The 17523-nt window shown below is 27.7% G+C and overlaps 1 protein-coding gene across 1 annotated transcript; it reads right to left on the bottom strand.

The window, feature by feature from the left end:
• Window positions 1-484: 484 nt before the first annotated feature.
• Window positions 485-9323, bottom strand: NTRC (NADPH-dependent thioredoxin reductase C). Its single transcript, XM_028081962.2, has 10 exons — window positions 9033-9323; window positions 7468-7675; window positions 7291-7396; window positions 6609-6874; window positions 5014-5293; window positions 4466-4573; window positions 2759-2845; window positions 2517-2621; window positions 875-1005; window positions 485-743 (listed from the first exon to the last, which is right to left on the bottom strand). The coding sequence occupies exons 1-10, from the start codon at window positions 9259-9261 to the stop codon at window positions 683-685; spliced, it is 1581 nt and encodes a 526-aa protein (XP_027937763.1). The 5' UTR covers window positions 9262-9323; the 3' UTR covers window positions 485-682.
• Window positions 9324-17523: the final 8200 nt, after the last annotated feature.

Below are 17523 nucleotides of genomic sequence, written 5' to 3'. Positions count from 1 at the left end.
AATTTAAACCTTTTTTAAATTAATTTTAAAACTGAACTGTTATAAAAGAAAGTTCAGTGCACTGCACTAATTTATAATTTCGCTTGGGACGACCTATACTTAATTTTCAATATATTTATATTTAATATGTAATTTTTTATTTTTGAAAAATAAATTTACTTGAACAAATTACTTATAAAATAATTTTTAATTTGGTTGCATTAAACAGAATTTGTTTAATTTTTCTATACAAATTACCTTCTCTCTTGGATATGTAATCATTTGCTCTATTAAATTAAAAATAAATTTCTAAATATTAAAAACTCAATAAATCTTCATCATATATATTTCCATTCCAGTTGTATTTATCATTATTTAAGTTGAAGACTATACTGACACACAAAAATGCAAGTGTATGATAGGTTAAATTACTTTTGAGAAAAAACTAATCAATTCAAAAAATAATAATAAATAGCATTAGTTTCAGCTTGTAGTTGAGGCTTGCTGAACTAAAATATGAAAATGGTAATATTGAACAATCAAAACAATAATAGTGATTGGTAACTCTACATGTACAATCTATGAAGTTTACTTAGTTGAAGGAATAGTTGTCAAAATTGACAGCGCTATTCAGCTGTTTTCAAATGGAAGACAAAATTGAATCACATAATTTGAGTATCACCTCAGGTGTTTAAAAATACTTCTATTTGTTTGCTTCAATAAATTCTCTGTATTCTCTCTTCATTTTGACACCAGAGACAGTCCTGCAAAATATTCAGTACCCATCAGTGATACAAAAAGTTGATGTTTATATAGTGGATACCATGATATCAAAACATATATTTATATAGTACAGATGATGCATGATAGAGTAAGAGAAAAAAAAATTACTAACTTGAGCATCTCCTTATTTTTAAAATATTGCACACATGGAGTGCCCATTATTCCAGCTGCCTCTGCAATCTCTGGATCTTCCTCTATATCAATTTCAACATAATGTACATTCTCATCAAATTCATCAATCACCTGTAAAGGGAGATGTTAGAAAAACATTAAGAAAATCAGTGTTCAATTTACGATCGAAAATAAATTGTGAAATATATGGAACAAAATATAGTTTTATTTACCCATACTAACCCATAACCACCCATAACAAAAGACCAATCAAGTTACTGAGGCCGGCTCATATTCTGCATTGAAATTCTCTTTCTAACGAGCTCAATCATAATTATTTACCTAATCGGTCAAAATTTCATTAAAACGTGGTAAGCCCTGCCTGCCTCATCATCTCATGGGCGGTGACATATATAAACTTGATAGAGGCGCTTATAGATCTTGTTATAATAGGATTTATTAAAAAGTTGTTTTTGAGTTGTATCTGTCTATACTTATGCTTTGTTGGGATGGAAGGATGGATTTCACAAAGTGAAAAATGATGGATTTGAGAAGAAAGAAAGGTGAATGTGAGGTTGTTTGGATTAAGAGAAAGATACAGAGAAATGTAGAGATATGAGAAGAAAGTTTCTGAGTGATTTGATTGATGTGGATGATAAAAAAAATTATTCTAATAAATGAAATTGTAAGATGACCAAATTATCCCTATATGGAAAACCTCCTATGTTTGTTTCTCGAGAGGAGTCTAATTTGTTTTGTAAATTATGTTTTTATGGTTTCAAGCAATCTCCACTTACACGGTTGGGAAAATTTAGTCACATTATTCAAAATCTTTGGGTTGAAACACACTAAAACAAATCATTCGATCTTTTATTGTTATACCTCCCATGAAAAATGTGTTTACTTAATAGTACATGTTAATGATATATAGTCATTATAGAGAATGAAGCTCCTAAATCTATTAGCTAAAGAAACACTTGTACAATCATTTTCAGACCAAGGGACCTTGAATATCTCAAATATATTTTAGGCATCAAGGTAGCCCAATCAAAGGAAGGAATTAACATTTCTCAAAGAAAATATGCTCTAAATATCCTAAAATAGATGGGTATGATTGACTTGACTATATATAAACTAGTGGATAGTCCTGTGGACCCAAATAAAATATGAACGACAGAGTAGGATGAATTTTTCTCTGACCTAGAAGGAAACAGAAGACTTGTTTTTGTAGTTGGTATTGTAAATCAGTTCATAAACACTTTATGTATTGATCATAGGAATGTTGTCATTTGTAGTCTAAGATACATATAAAGGCTCCAAAGACAAGGTCTATCATATGAAGATACAGAGAATAGCCAAATCTTTGAGAATTGTAATGTTAATTGGGCAAGATCTCCTATGGACAGAGGTTCTAATACAAGATATTGTGTTTTCACTAGAGGAAATATTATTTCTTGGAAGAGCAAGAAACAAAATGAAGTTTCTTTCTCTTTTTAAGGTTTTGTACTAACAGAAGACAAAATTGTGTACTCATTCGTAGTAAGTTCTTATTTATAGTGTCACAGGATGAAAATACCAACAAGTATTATGATATATAGCTTCATGATTATGATATAATTTTAAATCCTCCCTTTTTCACATACCTTACTAAGGATTGGCTTCAGTGTCCTACATGGACCACATGTTGGTGATGTATATAATACACATATAAGCCTTGGACTTTCATGGTACAATTTTCGTAGAGCATACTGTAAAGAGGAAATCACAAGGCAAACAACATATTATAGTGTGAAGCAAAGAATTAAACAAAAAATGAAATAACCGGACATCACAAATAATAAGACTTAATCCCATTAACATCAGCATCTGATTAGGATGCACATACCTGCCCCTTATGCTTTGTAAGTGTAATGTCAAAGCCCTCATGAACGTCCCTTTCTGTTAGTTCCTTCTTAACCTCTTCAGTTTTGGGCTGTTACAAGTAATTAAATTGGACGGTTGAGATTCAATTGGATTAAGTTGCACGAATCAACTGGTTTAATGCAAAGTCTGTTTTCCTTAAATTAGTAATTAAGAATTAATATATAGTATTAACCAGCACCAGTTTTATGTTGGCTAAAGCAATATAACTTAACTTTTGCAAAAGAAGAAATATTTAATACGACTAGATACATATAGTAGTTCTGTATATCATTTCTTCATATTTTCTCCCAAGATATGTCCTTCCTGTGGAAATATCGCAAAGAGCAATAGATGACAAGCTACTTGGGAAAACCTGTTCATAAAATTAAGGGTAGGTGGTAAATGGCTTCCATAACCAGGTCCATCAACGATAACTAGAGCCTTTCCCTACTTGCTTGGACCATATTCAGGTAAAATATTTTACAGTAAATTTTCATTGATAGTTTTCCAGATACCAAAAGTGTTTTATGTAATGATAAAAAAAATAAAAACTAGTCTTACTCCAGCCACATTCAGGTAAAATATTTTAGAGTAAATTATTCATTGATAGGTTTTCAAATACCAAACGTGTTTTGTGTATTGATAAAAAAAATACAATGGCTAATGCAGCTCAGCTTTTTATGTTTCTCTGAATAAATGTTCAACAAGAAAACAGTGTCTACTTCACACCTCACGATGTCATTAAAGTAGAAGTTAATTGCATGCCGATGAAATGAGAGAAGCTCGCAAGATTGGTAGTGGACAAAAATAATCCCGTGTAATTGAGTTCAAAAGTCAACTGAAAACTACTATTATCACTTCCCAAAAAATATTAGCAAACCTGGATTATGAAGAGTATCCCATACAAAGAATGAGGAAGTGAGGAGAATTAGAGCTAAAAGTTACTATTAATGGAAACATCTGTTATTAATAGAAATAGAAGAATAACTAGAGGAACAGCTTAGGGCCTCTTTGTTTTAAATTGTGTAAAATTGATTTTGGTAAAATTAATATTGTGCCGTTGAGTTAACTGGGATGTGTGCCCAAATTAATGTCAACTGCAATGTCACTGTAAGAGTACTTGATTCAGGGTGTATAACAAATAAGCCCTTAGTTGAGTACTGTACAGAGAGAGAATAGTTACAAGGTAGTTCAAGAGAAAAATAGGAGGGTGTTGATTGTTTTGGAAGGGAGAAAATCCACGTCTCATGTTTATAAAGACATGGGAGGGAGAGAAAGTTCAGCTGTGCTCAACAATGTTATTGATATCGGTTCAGTATCACCTTGTTATCAATTCCGAGATTGCTTGATCAATAAAAGTTCTTTTACTGTATTTCACTTCTTGTCCTGTTCTATAACATAAATTTAAAGGACTGAGTAAAGAAAATTCTATGGCTAACTTCATTATCCAATAATAATTAGATACACGGTCTTTATTAAGTCATGTAAAGTTATCCAAATTATAGAACATATAAGTTTATCATACAAATCTTGCCAAAATTGCATATGCTTCTGTAGAATGTATAGTTAAGACTAGAATAATAAAGATATATTAAATTGGTAACGTGATTTGTAGACTTAGTCTACAGTGTTATTTATGCGGAAAAGGAACAATAATGAAAATAAATAGGAGTTCTTTGAAGTCAGATACCTGATGGAACTCTACAAGAAGATCTTTGTTCACAAGATACCTCTCAACTGATAAAGCTGCAATGCATCCAGAACCAGCAGCAGTTACAGCTTGCCTCCATTCATGGTCCTATAAGAATAAGAAATAACTTTTATAAATATACTTCCGACAGTTACTTTACTGCATTTTATTCATACAAAAGGTAAAACATTGAATCACAAGATAAATTCAGTCAATAAAATTTCCGGTAAATTTGCTTATTCAAACATATGTTCAGTTTATGTACTCCAATAATCATATTTAAATTAAGAAGGAAAAGGGTCAAAATCCTGTCCCCATAAAATGGTATATCAAATGCAGCCTCAGCACATTAAGTGGGTTGGCCAGACGATGTAGAACTTTTCACCAAACCCAGGGAACAAATGATTCTATTGTGCTATGTTAAAGACTGTTAAAACGATATACTATAGTACATCAAGTCATACATTATTTTAGGCAATGTAGTGTTGATTGTAATATGCTAGAACAATCAACTACATAAGCAGAAGGCACTCAATAGGATAGGATACCTGCACATCTCCAGCAGCAAATACACCGTCAACTGAAGTTTTTGCAGTACCCTCCTCAACTTGTACATAGCCAGAGTAGTCAAGTTCGACTTGGCCTTTCAACAATTGTGTATTTGGTGAATGGCCTATGCCATAAAACAGCCCTTTTACATCAAGCACAGATTCCTCCCCAGTATCAACCTTCCGTATTAAAATGCCAGACATCTGTCCTTTGGTGTTGCTTACGAGGTCCACTGCCTCAGTATTGAAGTGCACGGTGACATTGGGATTGTCATACACTCTGAAACATTCGTGATAATCAACCTGTTAAACAAACATTCAGGTAGTTGAAAACTCACATACAAAATTTTTATTAGTGGATAATTTCACCATCATAAAGAAAACAAACAAAGATACATGATTACAAATTCCATTTTTTTGTCTAGTAAATTTTTTAACAGTGTTAAGCAACTTCTTGAGTATCTATAGTCTAGAGAATGCCCAAAACCAGGTTCTATTTAATATCTTATTTAAGACAAGCATTCACTTCTAGATCACCATAGAAAATTATTTTTATATGAATGTTTCCACTATGTAATATCTTTGGGCTCAGCTTAGAAACGTTGATTATGTTAGACCAGACAGAAAAATTTTACCATGTGCAAAACAAAAGTAAACTCCTTTTTCACCAAATACATCATGCTAGAATGAAGATCTATAATCCCATAGAATGATTTCAAAACCACTACGGAACTATAATTTTGAAAAGAAATCTAATATAATTCTAATATTTAGCCAGAAATGTAAAACATTTTATTCCCAAAATAAATCATATGTCTTCCTGAATTAAAATGGTATCATAACATGATACAATTATTTTTCAAGTCTACAAGAACTGCAGAGATAATGACAAATATTATCAAAGAAGATATGCTTATTATCCAATCAAGCATTTTGAAAGAACGTGCTTGTGATCAAGTAACACCTTTGTTTACATCTTTACGTGGATATGAAGAGTGAGGCACTGTGGTTTCCCATGACTGAGAATAATTAAGATCAAATTTTCTATGTCCTTTGGATAATATAATTTTCATATACACTATAAAGCGAGGTACAGGCAAAACCTTAATCTAGGATATATTTTGCAAGTAGGTCAAAAGAAACTTGAACTTGGCTAACAAAAGGCCCACATATAAAACATTGAAACAGAGAATAATAAAAATTCACTTAAAGATAAAAGAAATTATCATCATGTGTATGGCAAGTAAAAAAAAATAGGAACCTAAAAGTATAATTATAAGTTGCATAACCTTAATCAAGCATAAGGTAGAAAATAAAAAACATTTTGTACATAATAATACATATATAAAGGTTCGGCAACAGAGAACCCACTACAGACAATAAGATTAAAAGAAAGATCTAACAAAGATTGTAAAAGACTCTACCTTTTCCACAGGAGTAGTGTGAGCGAGTGTGTGGGGGAGAAAGAGAGAGATGAAGTTATACAATATGAAGTGTATATAAGTAGGTAATTACCAAGTTCAATTTATAGATTGTTCATGATACATTCAGACTATATTCACAAGCAAGAAACGACAAATTTTAATCAGACACACCTATCTTGCATAGCTTTGGAAGCCCTCAGTTGGTCCCGACGTACAAGTAAATGGACATGGCGAGCATATTTTGTTAAGTATAATGCTTCTTCTGTAGCAGTATCCCCCCCTCCAATGACAGCAAGAACTTGACCTTTGAAGAGAGGAGATGCTCCATCACAAATTGCACAAGCACTAATTCCTCGGCTCCAAAATTCATCTTCTCGAGGTAGCCTAAGTCGTTTTGCAGTAGCTCCAGTAGCAAAAATGACAGTATGGCTCTTAACCTGAATTATGATACAATCGAGAAAACCTGATGTAACTACAACTGCTTTTCTTCTCAATAAACACAACCAGAAAGATAATAAAATTAAACAAACATGTCGGTGTCAGAAGACAGAATAAAAGTAAATCAGTATCACAAGTAATGGCAATAATTTCAGTATATACACAGTAAATTGAGTGACGTTCAAGCCAGGACCTACATTACGAAGGAAAGATACTTCCTATATTAATTTCAAACTAAAAGCTTTTACCAAATATGTACAAGAATTTGCATAAATTTAATTCCAAACAAGAGCATCACTAGGTGGATTAAAAAAATCAATAAAAATAAAAGATAAAACCTTGAAGCTTTGGGAATATCAATATGTCTACACAATCATGAAATTGTAAATCAGCTTGCTGCTAGTGAATATATCACCTTACGTTCACTACTTTGGACAGTGAAAGGACTACTTTTGACATCAATAGCTTCAACGTCTTCCTGATACAATTCTGCACCCCAACGTTCAGCTTGCCGTCGCATCCTGGATAAGCAGAAAAATGTGAGAATTCCAAAGCCAGGTGAGTAAAATCAATTACAAAGTAGTTTTAACACCTGTCCATCAGATCAGGTCCACTTATGCCATCAGGAAATCCTGGAAAGTTCTCCACTTCAGTTGTAGTCATTAATTGTCCCCCAGGGACACCACCAACTTGGTACCCCTCAAACACCACAGGTTTCAAATTGGCACGTGCTGCATATATTGCTGCTGTGTATCCTGCGGGGCCGGAACCTATAATTACCACATTCTCTACTCCTTTTCCTGTGAGAAGAAAAAGGATGCCACAATCAACTTTTCACGTCTACCAATAACAAAAGAAAGACCAATAACAAGGGAATTACATTGTCAAAAACTAAGGACAAACTCAAGGAAAATCCAATAATAACATTCTCCATAAGCCAACGGTACTACAATTAGAGAAAACATTAAACTTCTACAGAGTCATTAAAGCAACACCTGCCAGAAAGGTTGGCACTAGCTTTAGGCCGAGAGAACTGGGCTAATCAAAGAGTTTTAACATGCATTGTCAATGTAAGTTTTTTTTTACATTTTTAACCAATAAAGTTATTACCTTAAAACAATTATAGTAAAAGTTAACAAAATTTTCCATACATAATGGTTGGTAAACCTTCACATTGTCAATGCATACAACAATTTACTCAAGGAAATAACCAAAAGAATTAGTATCACTGATGACGATAAGCACGCCCTTATTCAGTAGTCTACATCACTAAGTGAGACTAATCAATCCCCACCAAGACAAGCCAGAACAAATAATTAACAATCACACAGCACAATGCAAGCTTTTCGCTATAAAATGCCAAAACTGCTTTCCAAAATCCAAGTGTTTGATGCCTCCATCTCAAATACTCGTTCTCAGACAATTAAATACAAATTATCAAGCCCGTAGCTACATCCCACCATCTTTTCCATCACCGAATCGTCATGAAACATTTTCCCTTACCTTATATCAATTGTTACAGCTTAAAACAAAAACCTTATTGACTAGTCTAAATGATAATGATGAAGATGATGATGCCCTTATTGACTAGCCTAAATGACTAACTGAGACTGTAATCAAACCTCACAAAGACAAGCCACGACACTCATTCAACAACCACACAATTCAATCTTTTCGCTCTAAAATTCCAAAACAGCCTTCCAAACCCAAAGTTCTTGATGCCTCCGTCTCAAATGCCTGTACTCACGAATGAAATACGATTTATCTAACCCCGTTACTACCACCCACCATTTTTCCCAACACCCAATTCTCACCACACGTTTTCCTCACCTTGTACTCAATTTCAATCTAAAATCACAGCTTAAACCCCAATCCTAACTACACAGCTGCCACTCAAAAAACATTAGCAATGCAGACTCCTCCCCCACACTAGCACCACAATCAATACTCGCTCTCGTGCTTCAACACCAATCCTCCAAAACCAACTCACAATTCGAAACACAACAAAACCTCGTTTTCTCCGAAAACCTCCAAAGCAAAACTTAATTGAAAAAGCAAAACAACAAAAAACAAAATTAAAGAAAATCGCATTGAATTCGCCGCCGTGAGATTACGGTCACATTCACGCAAAGTAGTAGTAGTCGCGACGATAAAGACCTGGCGCAGCAACGGAGGAGGAGGAGGAGGCGGCGGCGGCTATTCGAAGGGGTTGGGGGGAAGGGCGGGGTCTGAGGGCACGCCGCGAGTTGAGGAGAAAGAGGCGGTGCTGTGGCGGCGGGGAGAATGCGGCGGATGAAGGAGCGGCGACGGCGGTGACTCGGTGAGTCGGGACGGGACCAACTCCGAGTCCTATCTTGGTAGCAGCCATTGGGCTCTTTGAGACCATACAAACTGCATAAGCGACTAAAACAGTTGGAGCGCTTTCTCTTATGTTTTCTGGTTACTGAAGCGTGCAATACACGCGCTCCAACCAAATCCTTTCGCTGCAAAGATTTGGCTCCTTTTGTTATTAAATCGACCAGAATTTTTGTTCTTAGCCTCCGAAAATTTTCCAACACTAAATATCACCTTTTTTTTTTTCTCACTAGATATTTCAACTCTGCTAATATTTGGTATTAGTAAATCCTGTAAGAAGAAATAAGAGCAATATTACATTTTTTAGTATGTTATCTTTTGTTGATAAAAAGTTGTTAAAAAGAAATATTAAATACCAATATCAATACAATTTTGTTATTAATTTAACCTCCCAGTTCAGATATTTTATACAATATCATCAATGAATGCGTACACACTATCGCACATATGTTTATGCTCGTGTCTATATATATATATATATATATATATATATATATATATTAATATTAGTATAAACACAGGTACAAGGCACAATAATTTGTATATATTTATTGATGATATTGTAATGTTATTAAATTAATAATTAAAATAAATATATAAAAAATAAAGTAAAATATATGAAGAAAATATGAGAAAAATAACTATTGATGAATAATAGGAGAAAAAAGAAGAAGGAGATAAGTAAACAGTTAAATTTTTAATACTTAAATATTTAAAGTTGGAATACTTAAAAATTTAATAAATAATTAAATTATAAAAGATAAAGTTAAAATTATAAAATATGAATACAAAAGAAGGAATCTCCTTTATATATAGTTTTATATATATATATATATATATATATATATATATATATATATATATATTAAAAATATACAATAATTTTTAAAAATATAATAAATATATAATTATTATAGTATAAATTAAAATTAAAATCACACATATCAAAATTATTAACCTAAAAAATTATAAATTAAAAATATTATTACTTTATAAATTCAATACTTCGTTAATAAATATCATAAAATATTCTAAATATCAAAAACACACACACACATATATATATATATATATATATATATATATATATATATATATGACCAAAATTAAATACATAAGAACCAACCCATCTTATAAATGTCTCGATGTAATAATCATTAAACTTCTAATCTTAAAAATACTGGTTTAACATGTTGTTAGATTAAAAAGTCAATTAATCACAAATTAAAATAGTTATTTTAAAATAAAAATTTCATCCATAGTTTTTGTTTATATATTTAGCGAAACATAATATTAAAAAAATGAACATAATACATACATAATGAATTGAAAATTAAAAATAAACACCAACTCCTTTCTTAATTACCTTTAACTCCATACTTTTAAGTTTAATGTCATTTTTGTCCAAATGTTTTAAATTTTCGCATTCCAAGAATGTTTTTAAGCCTTTGGTAATATATAATAAATTAAATAGTTAAATATTTATTTTAACTTTATTTTTTATAACGGAAGTAAAAATTGAGTTGGATCCTTTATTAAATCATTACAAAATTTATTTCATTTTTCAGTTTAGTGTATTTGGAATTTGTGATTGACCATATTGACGTATTTATGTCGAGATGAATGAATTAGTTAAAAATATAATTATTAAAGGTTTAACTAGTGATTTATTTATTGGTTTTGTTCATTTTTATTTCTTTATTATTTTTTATTTAATTTAGTATGTTAAATTAAAAAAAAAAGTTCAATTTAGTTATTTTGTTAAATTGACATTAATAACGTCTCCATCACCATCACGTATCAATTTGTGAAGTTTTTTTTTTATTTAAAAATTAAATAAATTATCATATGTCAAATTATGATTGTGACATGCGGTGGTAGTAATAGTTATTTTTAATTTAATTTTTCTATTCAAATTTTTTATTCAATTTAAACTTTATTTTAAATGATTTAATTTAGTCTTCTTCAATTTAAGACCAAAACAATAATTAAACTAATTACAACTTATATTTACATGTTAAAATAATTTTTTTATAATTTATTCATCAAAATACACAAATTATTTTATTTTTTATATTTTTACACTAGTAAATTTTACACTTGAAATCTTTTATATTTGTAAAAGATAAAATAATTTGAATATTTAGGTAAAGTGACTGATGTATAAATTCTCAAAAATTATTTTAACATGTGCAGACATAGTGTTCACGTCTATTTAACAAAAATAACAAAATTGAAATTTTCTAAATAATTGAAAGTCTAAATTGAATCAAAAAATAATAAGAAGACAAAAAATAAATAAAATCAACAAATTAAAGTATTAAATCACTAATTAAACTTTACTTAAATTATACGGTACAATACGAGAAACATAAGGAAAATGTTGTTCAATGTGTGTTTACATGGAATATACTAGTAAAATTCTATATCATTCAACTATTTATAATCTATTATCATTATTATTATTATTATTATTATTATTATTATTATTATTATTATAATTATCAATTATAACTATAATTATTACTATTATTATCAACTCTAACTATAATTATTATAATTATTATTAACTATAATGATAATAATAATTATTAACTATAATTATTATTATCAACTATAAATATTATGATCATTATTACTATCAACTATAAGTATCATTATCATTATTATTAACTATAATTATCTCTATTATTATATTACTATTATTATTATTATTATTATTATTATTATTAATAAGAACTATAATTATTATAAAAGTTATTATTGTGATTATATTTTTTGTTATTATGGTTAAATACACATCTTACTTATTAATTACTTGACTTTTTATTTGTTTTGTTGTTTATTTATCTTTATATTTGAACAATTATTTCAATTCAAAAAAGTAATTACTAAAATTAGTAAAATAATAAAATTTAATAATAAATTTTTTATTATAAATAATTATTTAAATTTAAAATATAATAATTAAGAGAATAAAATTAAAAAAACAAAAAATGACTAAAAAAAGTTTATCTATTTATATATGTTGTTGTATTATTATTACTATTTATTTTTATTTTTATCACTACATGATATTGTTATATTATTATTATTATTATTATTATTATTATTATTATAGTTAGACACATACTTTACTTTTATCTGCTATGAGATCATATCTCAATTACTTGTATTTTTTATTTGTTTTGTTGTTCATTTTATCTCTATATTTGTGTAATCATTTGAATTAAAAAAATAGTTAGTAAAATGATAAAACTGACAAATGATTTTTTATTATGAATAATTATTTAAATTTAACAAATAATAATTAAGAAGATAAAATTGTAAAAACAAAAAGAGAACACAAAAATTGTGTGTCTCTTTACACATGTAATTGTTGTATTATTATTATTTTTATTACTACGGGATATTATTATAGTTAGACATACATCTTAATTCTATCTACGAGATCATAATTGAATTACTTGTACTTTTTATTTGTTTTGTCATTAATGTTTATCTTTATATATAATTATATATTATTATCGTTAAAATTAGCCTTAATATTAGCATTGACATTAATATTTATAGCATAAACATTAATATCATTATTTTTTTTTTGTCATTAGTTTGTTATTATTGGTATTATTATAATTTTTATTATTATTATTACTATTCATAGTTGTGTTATTTATAAGTGTTTTTTAATTATAAAAATATTTTTTTACTAAATAATTATGCTAAATAGATTTTTAATTTTTTAAAAATTTTATAATTTATATTAATATTATTCTTAGTATTTTTAATGCTTAAATAAATATGATAAAAATTATATTATTATTTTAAAAGGATTTGAAAAAAAAAACAAAAAAAACATTTATACACGCACATATCACATGCTACTATAATTATTTCATAAAATCAAATAAATGCACCATATTATGATATCAATTCTATTTATTATATTTAAAACTGAAATTATTATCACATCACTTAGATATACTACTTGATTACTTTAATAATAACATTTACACCAATATAACTTAATTTTCATGGTATTTCACTATATAATGTTTTTACTACTTTATTATTTTAATATACAAAATAAAAAAATACAATTCGTGTGTACGCACATGTCAATCTACTAGTTCTTATAAAAATTAAAAATTATATATTAAATCTAATCCAAAATCCTAAAATAGTGGATATATAGGTTTTTTTATTTGTGTTATGATTTATTTTTATTTAATATGAACTTCAAATTCGGATTGAATTTACAATTAAACATTCACTTAAGTTCACATTTTGATCTTAAGAGCTTAATGTGGACTTAACTAGGATGCAGACTTAAGAAATTTTATAAGTCATATTATAATATAAAATATTAGGGATCATATAATTAGAGTATGGAGTGTTGACAATTTTTAGTGATTGTGATAATATGAGAGATATAAGATATATGATAAATATAAAAGATATGTTACATGAGAAACTTATTATTTTATTTTATTCATATACTATAATATATATATATATATATATATATATATATATATATATATATATATATAACACAATGTAACATAATATAAAAGTCAAACGACTTCACCTAATTTTTTTTTTTCTGAAAACAAAGTCACAAAATTATTAATCTTATAATTTTTTCAATTTAAATGCAGATTTAAGTAAAATATAAACTTAAATGAGTATGGACTTAAATAAATGTTTACTGTATGATTTTTTGACAATGATACATTCTATATTATATGAATTCATATCATACTCTTTTAAGTTAGTGATCAGGTTGAATCATTAGTTTTGAAAATTTGGTAGACTATTGAACTTATTATCAGATTGTAAGCCTAAAGCCTTCGAACGTGAGACCTTCCTTTCAAAAGCTCATAAATATGATAGGAGAGTGTTTGATTTCAATTAGAGGTGTCTAACTAAGTTAACTTAACTTGAGTTAAAAATGAGATAATTTAACCTAAATCACTTTTTAAAGAACCATATAGGTTGGTAAATTAAGGGAATTGCATAACATCATAGTATATTAACTCAATCCACATATTTACAACAATATATAATAATGGTGTTTACATATTTCACCAAACATCAATTACAAATTAGAAAATAGAATTATAAAGATATTTTAGAAAGAACAAAAAATCATAGTGCTAACTTATGCAATTGGACAAGAAAATAAATTAAACAAAAAAATCATTCGGATATTATTAAACAACATTATATCAAAAACTAGCGAACATACAGGCGCTGTCGCGCCTGTGTATTAGCATTTTTTAATCTTCAAAAAAATTAAGATCAATAATAAATATATAATTTTCAAGAAATTTAAGATCAATAATAAAAATAATTTAAACAAAAATAACAAAAATAAGATATATTAAAAAAATTAAATAATAATTTAAAACAAAAGAGCTTTGTAGAAAAATGATTAAAAGTAAATTATTTATAAAATAATTAATTTTTAAAATAACTAAGGGTAAAACAGGTATTATGAAATGTGGACACAAAAAGAGGAATCCCCTTTATTGTTACTAGCTTTTTTTTTTATGTAGCTATATGTATAATATTAAGAATAATAAATAACAATTTATGATGGGTATACTACATAGATTGGTTGAATAAGAATACAGTAAATTACTAATTCCTAATTCGTAAGATTGCATATGAACTAATATTTAATACATTTGATCAAGATTTGGGTTAATGAGCTATATGTGATGGAGTCAATGGTAGTTGTTTATAAATATACAAACTATTTTAGTAGGTGTCTATAAATATACATTCATTACAAAACTGAAATATATATTTACTACATACATGATGTAGAAAAAAATTAGTAAATGAAAGTATCATACATTTACATCCTTAACCATTTCTTTAATTGGGAGGCCAAATAAAGATTGATGTCTAGGACCCGTATACAGCTGCTACTTAAGATGCAGTTGGAAGATTATACTATGGTTGATTCGCAGGACGCTCTTTAATGAATAAAGAACATATCTGAATATTTGGTTATTAAGTAAGTTATCATCGTTCCCACTGTGATAGAGGAATTTTCCCGGACTTGCCTAGAATATCTTGGTTGATTACTTTTCCACCATAATGAATTGAAAAAGGATAGGAAAAAAAAATTGAAACAATAAAAAAACATGAAAAGCGAATAATCATAAATTGGATAATTGGGCATTCAATAAAGATTTAATAGAGATAATCATAAATGAAAAGGAACAATGGAAAATACCTTTTTTGTTTTGTCCAATAAAGATAAATAGCATCAACAAAGTGAGTGTGAAAGCAAAGCCAATAAGCAAGGTAAACAGTAATGAAATGATGTTGTTGCAGAGAAAAACAAACCGTAGAATAACAGTTACCTGTTAAATTATTTTAAAAAGACGAAAGAATAAACATTAATAAATAAAGATGAAGAGAAGAAGCAGAGACATCCGATTTTATAAAAATCTTGTAAAAGTAACGGTCAATTTTTAAAAATTTAATAAATTATTATATTTAAAGGATAAAATGGGTATTTTGAAATGTGGACACAAAAAGGGAAATCCCCTTTATATATTGTTATAGATAAAAACAATTATAATGAAAAAGCTACTGAAATATATTGTTTATATATTACGAATTAGTCGATCTCCAACGCATTTTGAATCAATTTAAGTCAAAGAGATAAATGAGTTAAATTTAATTTAACTTAGATTAAAAGTTATATATTTTTTTCCAGTTTAATCATCTCAAACTCAATGAATTAAGTTAGTTCATTAGTTTAAACTTATTAAGACACCCTGATTTAGATGAAAATCAAATTTCCAAGCTCCATATATCTTTTTATTATTTATTTAATTTTAAATTTTCTATAAGTTGTACAAAACAAAAGATGAGAAAGTGATATGAATTCCCCTTATAAACGACAAGAGGAAAAAGACATAGAAAAGACACCCCAATAATTCAATACTAATTCATCTTATCCAAAGACTAAGATCAATTATTATAATCATTGCTTCAAACTATTACATGTATTTAACTCAATCTATTTAGAGTTATCTAAGTATTCGTTTTGCATCTTCAAATAATTAAGACAAACCTTGTTTAACCAAACATCTTTAAACTCTATATAGATCAGAAAGAAATACGTAAAACAGTAATCACAAGGCTAATGTGTTAAAATAATATAAATGAATATATCAGTACATGAATTAACTAATCAAAAAATGTGAATAAATTTTTGTTTTAAATGAATCTCTTTTTAACTTAATATTTAAATTTTGGATATTTCGAAAATCATGTTCGTTACATTAAAATTAATTAATGAGTGTTATCTTGACGCATACAGAAACAAATAATAAACTTATAATATTGAAATTATTAAAAGATATATTTGTAGTTATTATTATTTTTATCTGCTAACGTTGGTGATTAGTGTTTTGTTAGTGAGAAAGTTGAATTTAAAATATATTTCAACCTCTTTTCAAAATCCACAAAACTATTCTTATAACTTTTAAATATAGGATAATCCTAAAAGATTTGCTTAACATCTTTCTATGGTTATCTTTTTTAAGACTCATAAAAAACTTATAAGTAAGAAGGAAGCAACTCAACTACTTAATCATTAGTGAATTTCTCTACGCTTTATTCAAACTTTAAAAAAAATTGTTTTATCCTTTCCCTTTGTGTTTTTAGCTGAGAAGTTGAACCTATATTTCATTCTTGAGTTCAATATGTTTTTGTCCTTCAACTTTTAGTGAAAATTAGAATAATTTTAAATCAATTTAGTCCTCAACTTTGTAAATATATATATTTAGTTCTTTTAACCAAATTTTATTAAGTTTATTTGAGGTTTCAAACGCATTTCATTATAATATTTTAGTTATTTACTGATACATATTCACTTCAATGTTAGTTGATAAATGCGTTTCAAACGTCAAATAAACTTAAAAAAAATTGGTTTAAAAGACTACATCTACGTATTTCTAAAGATTAAGGATTAAATTGATTAAAGATTTCCAAGAGAAATTAATTCCAACTTTTACTAAAAGTTGAAAAACCAAAAACATATTTAACCTTTCATACTTTGTCTGAGACATTGTGAATGTAACGACCTTTTTCTTTAATTCTTGGAAGTATAAAGTCTGAAAAGATTCTCGTGCAATACTTAAGAAAATTAATTGAAAAATACTAATATGTATAATTGTTTTAATGAAACTTGAAAGTTCCAATGAATAAATTTGAGGTAGTTTCGATAGATAGTTTAGAATAATCAATATAAAATTGTTTTCTT

The sequence above is a fragment of the Vigna unguiculata genome, chromosome 7 (assembly GCF_037176805.1).
Source record: "Vigna unguiculata cultivar grain cowpea cultivar isolate G323 ecotype 2 chromosome 7, ASM3717680v1, whole genome shotgun sequence".
Lineage (NCBI taxonomy): Eukaryota > Viridiplantae > Streptophyta > Magnoliopsida > Fabales > Fabaceae > Vigna > Vigna unguiculata.
This window is presented reverse-complemented; position numbering and strand designations above follow the sequence as displayed.